General features: G+C 40.1%; 1 protein-coding gene across 1 annotated transcript in view; it reads right to left on the bottom strand.

Moving 5' to 3' along the window:
- Nucleotides 1-5,923: 5,923 nt before the first annotated feature.
- Nucleotides 5,924-9,520, bottom strand: part of LOC126109899 (sclerostin domain-containing protein 1-like) — a 519,785-nt gene continuing 516,188 nt past the window's right edge. Inside the window, exon 3 of the mRNA XM_049914988.1 lies at nt 5,924-7,563. Coding sequence (XP_049770945.1) covers nt 7,232-7,563 — 332 coding nt within the window. The 3' untranslated portion in view covers nt 5,924-7,231. The remainder of the gene's footprint in view (nt 7,564-9,520) is intronic.

Raw genomic sequence — 9,520 nt, 5'->3', positions numbered from 1 at the left:
ATTGTAACATAGTCGAAAATGGTGTTTCCAAAGACCATGTCAAAAATGTGCAATGAACAGTTACAGGCTGAACATAATTCATATGAAGTTAGTTATCCATATGGTAAATAATTTTGTTCACACTGGCTCAAGTAGTGAAAGTTTAATTGGAAGCACCCTGTAAGACCAATAATTCTGTACCGTATTTACTCGAATCTAAGCCGCACTCGAATCTAAGCCGCACCTGAAAAATGAGACTCGAAATAAAGGAAAAAAAAATTTCCCGAATCTAAGCCGCTCCTGAAATTTGAGACTCGAAATTCAAGGGGAGAGAAAAGTTTTAGGCCGCATCTCCAAATCGAAACAAAGTTGGTCCATTGTAATATGATAGACAATTTAGGTCGAATGAATGACGATACAGCTACAGTAGTTTGGTTCGAGTTGTAAGCTTAGCAGTTAAGCTTTACCACGTAGCCATTGCTATGCGTCAGGCGCTCCGTCCGTATTTATACGGATACCCTTCCTTTTTCACGTGCTTCGTCTGGTTTGAATCGATTGCTTATTTTGCTTTGATCTGATAAATGCCGTTTTCTTTGTTATAGGTGTTTGCGTCACTCTTAAGCTGAAAATGCATTACTGCACTGTGTCATGCATTGTTTGTCGCATTCTGATAGTGCGTGTTTACGGCCAGTCGCGGCTCGCGGCATGGTTTGCTTTTGTGCGCGCTACCGCCGCGTACAATTAAAAAAGAGAGAGAGAGAGAGAGAGGAATCGTCTCATTAGCGAAACAATGGCAAGAGACTGCTATTTGTTGTTACTTACACTGCTGCTTTCTTTGATAATGATCAACAAGAATCAAATAATAGACTGCGTATGATAGAACATGTTCTGAAGGAGAGTTTGTGAAAATTTTTCTCCGTTTGAAAATCTTTGCGGCCGGTTCTTTATTACATCAAATTCTGCACAGAAATTACAGTCATCTTAGATTTAAAAATCTAGTCACTTGCCGTGCTTCTTTTCTGACTGTATCACTATTAGACATAAGAATAATACGAATATAAACATGACATGATATGTATATTCTTCCACGTTTGCTGTTGTCTCACTCTATAGTTTCGTAGTTTATGAGGCAGACAGGATTTAAATGAGATAGCAGCAAACACGAAAGAATACATGGCAAAATGTTTATATTCGTATTATTCTTATGGTGAAGAGAATACTGTATGTGATTCAAATTTCATCAGGTTCCTATTAGCAACCATCTCTTCTCACAGATAGGAAAAAATTCAGAACGTAGAGTTGGCCATATTGACAAACATCCCAAACAGTCTTGCCAGTCAGATTTTCGTAGTACACTGAAATTGTGCTACATTCGAAGATGAACAATACGGAATTTGTATTTACTTCGTTGGATAATGTATGAAAATGCAGTGGTCGAAACTCGCGGCGGAGAAAAAAAATCTCGTCTTCCACTTTAAAAAAAAAAATCATTTACTGACGCAGAGGTTTTGGCGCCAGTATTTATCTTTGTGCCTACAAAGTATGCTTGCGTAGCGCTACATGTATTCGCCGGCAGAAGTTAGTTGTGGCGGCACGTACGAACATTTTTCATAACTTCCGCTAGCTTTGCACTCGATTCTAAGCCGCAGGCGGTTTTTTGGATTACGAAAACCGGAAAAAAAGTGCGGCTTAGATTCGAGTAAATACGGTAATCCTTAAACCTTTTTGCATTTGGGTTCTTCCCTATAGGGACCATGACTATATTAAGAAAATCTTTTCGCTATATTTGTCAACTGAACCTTTTGGTTGTGAGTGATTTTAGCCTCTTTACTGCATCACTTCTGGCTGTTGTACAGTATTTATGATACGATACGATACAAATCTGCAGTGCTTGTGCTATTCTGATTACTGTGAAAAGTTCCTTTGGACATGCACGCATGTCCAAAGGAACAGGCACTGCAGTGACCACAGCTGTTATACAACACGTCAAATGAATTTGTAATTATGAATGAGGACTGTCATCAGCTGTAGAATGGAATGATGACAGTGAAAATTTGTGCCAGATCAGGGCTCAAATCCAGATTTCCTCCTTATCATGAGCAGTCCCTTTACCATTTGGCTATCTGTGCATGACTCACGGCCAGACCCATACTTCCATTTGTCATCAACCGTGCATCTACGACCTGAAGTCGTATGTCCATTATGTATATTCCCACACAGATCACTACTGTACTTGGAAGTCGCTCGCCCGGTATCAGCAGATCTGCAGTGCCTGCGTTATTCTGATTATGATCGAAAGTTCCTTTGAACAAGCGTGCATTGATGTGTTCTGTAACAGCTGCGGTTGCCGCAGTGCCTGTTCCTTTGGACGTGGATTCATTCCTTCAAAAACTCAGTATAAAAAAACCTCAACAGAATAAATCTCAGTTTTTAGTATACCCCAGAGTGAACAATCCATCATAGTGATATGTGGGGATCATGGAAGAGCTATTCAGCAGCACAGCATCTGCCAATCCATTCATCAAAATTTTCATTCACAAGGTCTCTCACTACTACTTCATGGAGGAAGGGGGAGGGGGGGGGGCGGAGGGGAGAGGTGCATCTCACTTCCATATTAACTTTTCCTCAACAGGCTTCATATGTTTAAGAAGTGGACTGTTTTCAAGTTCTAAGAGCACTTCTTAAAGCATATGCAGGTAATTTACAGAACTGGCAGTAGCACTAAAAATAAATAAATAAATAAATAAATAAGGCTCTATTAGCCTACCACTGAAAAACTCTGCTCATAAACTTGTGACAGTCTTTGGCCTACCTGAACATGGAAGATATGCTTACAGATTCAGTCTTTCAAATGTTAAATATATCCTGCTAGTACCATGTGAAGATCGAAGTTGGGTGATTTGAAAATATTCCACAAACAAATCACGAACATCACTGTAATTATGGTCACGTTTCTACAATGTTTACAAAACGAATACATACTGTTCTGGTGTTAACTTTCTATTCATTGTTTTTCGGATAACAACTACTAACCTAACCGCAAACTGTTTGGGTCAACTGACTTATGGGTACGACACAGCAGTCTAGTTCACAACTGAGTACTACTACACTAGGCAAAACAAAGTCTAAGGACTGCTGGTTGCAACTGACTTATGACCCATATTGTATGATTTGAAAGATTTGTCCTATGGAACACTGTTCTCTTCCCTTCATGAGTCATTCAGTGCTAACAGTTATCAATCAGCAACTCTAAATCTCAGAACTTTGTCGGAATGACATTACTGAATATGTTACCAGGATAAGCACAAGTTGCAAATTTTGATACCAGAAGATGCAAGCTAGTAAGAACAAGAATCTCTTGCAAACTGGCCATAGTCACTATTTTTAATAAATCGGTCCACATTGCTAAATTACCACCCCTGAATATTTAAAAAGTAAAACAGCATGATTTACAGTAAGATGACCAATTTTACATTATAAAAAAAAATTATACAGCATTTACAGAACTGACCTTCAGTTTGGTGATTGTAACTTAACTTCTTGTATTGTCAATATTATTACTGTTTATCAGTGGTAAAGCTTATTTTATTGTAAAGAGTCACTAGCGAATAAAGATTGAATCCGTGCCAATGTAGGAGACATTTGTGAAAACTGGCAGAGTTTTTGCACTCTGGGTTTGTGGCAGGCAATGACTTATGATAAACAGGTATAGGATAGGAATTCTGATCTGAAAAACATGTGATAAGTGGAGTGAGGGAAAAATGAGTGTTGAGTAAGAGTAGTTAGTTTTTATTTCATAAAAAGTAGTGGAACTTACATAAAATAGTATGTTTTATACTAAAGCAAACCTCATCACTAAAAGTTGTGCAAAATGAATTACTTCACAGCTCTGGAGTAGATTTCTGTAAACACTCACATAAAGTTTTAGTTCCTATTTCATATGATCGGTTTGTCGTCATATCCATTTGGAATCACCAGGAGCTGAATATGAAAGATGGCAAGAAGGATCTCGAAATGCAATTACTTTAAGGTTTTGCCATGAAAATTAATGAATTATTATTAAAGTGTGTTGATGGTATAATCACTGCTAATCTAAGAAGTTAGACATAATATTAAGCTAAAAAAATAAATAATTAAGAAACAAGCCATCATATTCCAATAACTTAAATTGTTGACCCATCTTTCATTACACAAAATGTTAATTTGATTTTTTTACATAAAACTAAAAAAAATAGCAGCCAAATATGCATTTTAGCAGTTTCTTACAACTTGAATGAAACAATATTACATTTAAAGCACAAAGAACTGATGTCTGCAGTCTCTTAACATAAAATAGAACAAAAGCATTTACATTTACAAATGATAATGATTATTACATTTTTTACCTTTTATGTAACTCTTAATGTAAACACAACATTATCGATTATAATTTATAACAAGTTATAAAGCCTCTATCGTTTAGGTTGTGAGGTTTGTCGTCAGTTCATGCGGCTATCCATCACCCCCACGATTTTCTTAACCTTTCCTGGCTCCTAGGCAGTCCCTGTTAAATGATATGCTACATTGTATTTACAACCTCGCCAGTACCACATGTAGACATGGATTTATGGGTTTTAAAAACTTAACTGTTCTTTCTCTGTAATTTCGTAGAATGTGTTACATACTTCGTACCGAGTATGGCACTATTTTGCCCAAGTTTCCTAGGTCAGCAATATTTCCTGCAGTTTGCCACCGGCAATGTGCTGAGACTCTCTGGTGGAGGAAGTGTTTACCTTCTGGCACAGAGAGCTGAGAGAGGGGTGTAAGCAGAAGTTGAATCTGGGTGCTTCAACACAGAGAGCAGTGACGCTAACCATTTGGCCATAGGGGCAGTCAATGGAATGTATCTAACAAATGAGAAGAAGAGATTGGCCTAGGCCAGATCCAACCAGTCAGTAGACTGATGACATAAAAAAGAATAATAGGTGCCCATATCTGGTACTATTATTAATCACCGCGATAGCCAAATGCTTCAAGAGCCCACTTCTTTGACACTGGTTGGTGTGTTGGCCTCTGATCAAATCCACCTCATGAATTAATAACACTGTCAGCCTGGATGTGATTTTTAGGTAATTTTCCAAATCCGCCTAGGTAAATATCAGGCTGGTGCCCATGTTCTGCCTCAGATACACAAAGTGCAAACGCTTGGAAAAATGATGTTGTGTATGACTGTGCAATGAACACTAGATGCAGTCAGAGAGGGTACATGGATCACTCTGCTGGGATGGAGCTGCTGGTAGCTTTAAAATCCCCTTGGGAGTGTTGATACCATCATAATAATAGTCTATATATGGGTGCGATCAGTTTTCTGTGAAATAGGCGAAGTGCCATATTGATCCTGAGCTGACACTGGCTGGAGGATCTGGTAAGATTATTCTTTGTATATGTGGAATACAAATGTGTAAAATGGCGAAGAGAATAATGTATTGTTAACACAATGGAATACACATCACTATGTACTAGTTCATTCCTGTTGTTTGAGACCACCTCCTGCTGCATGTATTAGTTCTAATAGTCAACATTACTGGTTGTGATGTAAACATTAACTTGGAGACTCTGGGCATGCATTTCAGTCATTTGAACTACATGTTATTTAGTGGCAAAAAGACCCAAGCAGTGCTGAGAACTGGTAGCTGGAACATTTTCTGTGCTTCATACTGGGAAGTGCACCTTACAAAAATATTCAGTTTGACCTACTATTGTTGAGCTGTTGCTTTAACAAAACCATTTTTACAGTGCATCTGATGAATAATTATTGGGGAAAGTCTCAGCAGCTAATTGTTTGAGCTGTAAAGAACAGCAAGTCAGTTTATTTTGATATTATATCATTTCTGTAGAGTAAATAAAGAAACTTCCTAACTCACATGCTCAGTTTATTGTGAATTTGTGACGTGTATTGTTGGCTGCCTAGGAGACCGATGGGCATCAAGCCTGTTTGAACTTAATGAGTTAGCTGCAGATCATCTTTTCTCTCTCTTTTCTTTTTTCTTTTTTTCACATTGTAATATAGTCACATCTTAATAAGGGATACAGACTAAATTATGCCACTGTACCAGGAGGAGGCCACGTAACCTACCAGTATGGCAGAAGAATTGAAAAGAACCAAGAGGTGCCAGTGGTGGTCTGTAGCCTGCGTTTGCTTCTAAACACAATGTTGAATGTTGCCAAGCAGTGAAACTGCAGTGAGAAGATTACCAATCCTTTCATGCAGTGTTTTGCAATCATTAGCCATAGTCTCAGTATATTATAATAAAAGCAATGAAATTCTGGTACAGAAGATTGGAAGATAGAGAGGGAATGATAATCAGCAGTGACAGTTTTCAGTGACACAATTTGTGTGAACGTGCTGTGGGGCTAATGGTAATAGCATACTAGGATTTTGATAGGGTGGATGCTGTGAATTTTGTACACATGTCTGTGTTGCCGCAGCCCTTTAGATAACTATTGTTCTCAGTCACACAGCTTCAGTAATGCTAGCAGCCCCCATGCTTTGCAGACGATGTTGCAAAATGTAAGTGTGCTAATTTCGTCATACAAAGTAGAATAGCAAGTGCACCAAGAGCTATCTGTCAGAATTATTATATAAATCACTGTGAAATGAACAAGAGTTGCAACACTCATGTCTCCATTCCACTTCAGATCCTGACCACACAGCTGTTAACTCACTTGCAAACCCAGGTACTTGGAAACTACTGCATATTGCAACATTTCATTAATTTCATTATTTTATGACAGGAAAAAAGTGGCGGCAATGTATAGTTTTCTGAATTTTTTTATGTTCTTTACAAACAATCGTAGGAGACTTTCACAGTGTCAGCCAGTCACTGCCTTTAGTCTTAAGATGACCAGTAGCATAGTGAAATGTTCATGTGTTTGTGTTATAAAGATATATACAAAAAATAACATGAATCATTTAATGTACTAGACAATATGTCATTGTTCCAAAGTAATGTATCGAACAGGATGAAACACCTAGGAGCTCTGTCAATTGGTGACAGCACATCTGACGCACATCTCGGGCTCGCGAGGTTCACCTTGCAGAACTGCACAGCATGCCAGTGCTGGCATGCTGTCAGTATTGTTGGGCTATTGTTCTGAAGTGGCTATTACTAAGAGCTATTGTCTCAGTGGGCGAAACTCTCCACCCCCCAGAGCAGAAGTGTGCATTTCATGGCGTGTGGCCATCTCGTGAAGGCACGGTGGCCATCTCGTGCTATAGGCCGGCAGCTTCGGGCGGTCGCCGGTGGCGGCGCTGGCTGCGTGGCCGGCAGCTCTTGACGAGGCGAACGTGGTAGAAGCGGCGCGAGCCGTCCTGGCAGAGCAGCTCGACGCGTCTCCTGCGGGTCGCACCTTCGACGCATCGCTGCCTCTCTCTTTGGGCCGGGACTGCCTGCGACTGCTGTTGCTGCTGCTGTTTGCGGCGGCGACTGTGGGAGGGTGCACGGTCTGCACACACCACCTCGTGTACAGGATACGGCGATGAACACAGCCCGTCCGAGATGAACCGCTTGGACCGCAATGACGGGCATGCCTCCTCGACAGCACCTGCAAAAACAAAGACGTACGTCTATAACTCTTGGAACTGAATAACCTGTACGAAAAACTTTCAGACTTTTATATGAATGTAGTAATTCCCATTGCAAAGAAATCAGATGCTGACATCTGTGAATATTAGTGCACTATCAATTTTATATGTCATGAAAAATGCTGACACGAATTATTTACAGAAGAATGAAGAAACAGGTAGAAGTGGGTCTCGAAGAAGAATAACGGATGCAACCAGGTACCACCACTAGTAATTTCGTTTCCTATTCCACTCCCAAACAGGGCGAGGGAAAAACGATTGTCTGATGGCCCCTAGATGAAACCTAATTTTTTGCATCTTACGCAAGATGTGCGTTGGCGGCATTAGAATCGTTCTGCAGTTGGCCAAAATACTAGTTCTCTAAATTTGCTCAATGGCGCTCAAAAAGAACGTCGCTTTCCTCCATCGATTCCCATTTGGGTTCATGAAGCATCGCCTTAATACTTACATGCTGATTGAACATACTGGTAACAAATCTAGCAGCACATTTCCGAATTGCTTCGATGTGTTCCTTCAGTTTGGAACACCAAACACTCAAACAGTACTCAAGAAGGGGTCGCATAGTGTTCTACACATTGTCTCCTTTATAGGTGAGCTACACCTTCTCTAAATTCTCCCAATAAACTGAAGTCGAGCATTCACCTTCCCTACTACCAATCTGGTGCTCATTCCATTTCACAACGCTTTGCAACGTTACACCTAGATTCTTTCTTTCTTGGTGCCTTTGTCCTGCTTCAACGCGGGATCGGAAGTGTTACTATCGATTTGCCAGTGTTAGTTCCAGAGGGTGGCCGGATGGCCTTCCAGCTGCCACCTCTAACCCCCTGGGGCGGAATTAGTGTACCCCAGCTGTCTGTGTCTAGTGTAAGCGATGGAATAGTGCTAACGGTTTCAAATCTCTGTGAGTCGTGAAACTGAGGTGGAACGTGGGGACCAGCCCAGTATTCACCTAGTGGGATGTGGAAAACCGCCTAAAAACCACATCCAGGCTGGCTAGCAAACTGGCCCTCGTCATTAATCCTCTGGGCGGATTCGATCTGGGGCTGGCACGCATACCCGAGTCTAGGAAGCAGCACATTAGTACTCTCGGCTACCCTGGCAGTTCAGTGTTACACCTAGATATTTAATCGATATGACTTGTGTCAAGCAGCACCCTGCTAATACTATATTTGAATGTTGTAACACTCCGTTTCCTACTCATCCGCATTAACTGATAATTTTATATTTGGTGCAAGCAGCCATTCAACAAACTAGAAATTTTGTCGAAGTCACTTGTGCCATCCTAAAGTCAGGCAAACAGCCGCACGTTGTCGCTCACACTATCCGTCAAATCTTTTATGTTTATAGTGAACTAGCGTAGTGTTGCTTCTTTCGCGTAGACTGCTTGGCCTGCACAGATTTTTCGTAGTTCACAAACTCCAACAGCTTCTAAACGTTTCATTTTAATTGTGGCTATAGAACATGGTCTTTTCCGGAGGCACTTCTGACCAAAAATCGATTCTGGTCGCTGGAGTACAAGGTTTTTGTAAATTATTCTTTTTGCCTTCTTGTGGTGGTATTTCCTTAGAAACTCCCATTCCCTAACACATATTTCTTTATATCCTACTGAGAAACTTGCTTTGAATCTTTTTACAATATACCGAAATATTTCGCTAAAAATTTTGATCTCCTTTTTCATCTCCTCAGGAATTTCGAAAAAGACTACGACACGCATTTTTTAATTTCTAACAGAGAAGCCAAACGCAAATCTTCATAGATTTAGGTTTAAAAATGCTTTCATAATGAAAACAAAACATTTCATCCCCTATTTCACCCCGTTAAGGGCTGCATTTCCAAAAACACTGATACACATTTATTTATAACTGAGAACTCAAACACAAATTTTCAGAGATGTAGCATTGAAACACTTATAGTAGT

This window comes from Schistocerca cancellata, chromosome 12 (assembly GCF_023864275.1).
Source record: "Schistocerca cancellata isolate TAMUIC-IGC-003103 chromosome 12, iqSchCanc2.1, whole genome shotgun sequence".
In the NCBI taxonomy this organism is placed as follows: Eukaryota; Metazoa; Arthropoda; class Insecta; order Orthoptera; family Acrididae; genus Schistocerca; species Schistocerca cancellata.
The sequence above is the reverse complement of the archived record's forward strand: the minus strand, read 5'-3'. Positions and strand labels throughout refer to the sequence as shown.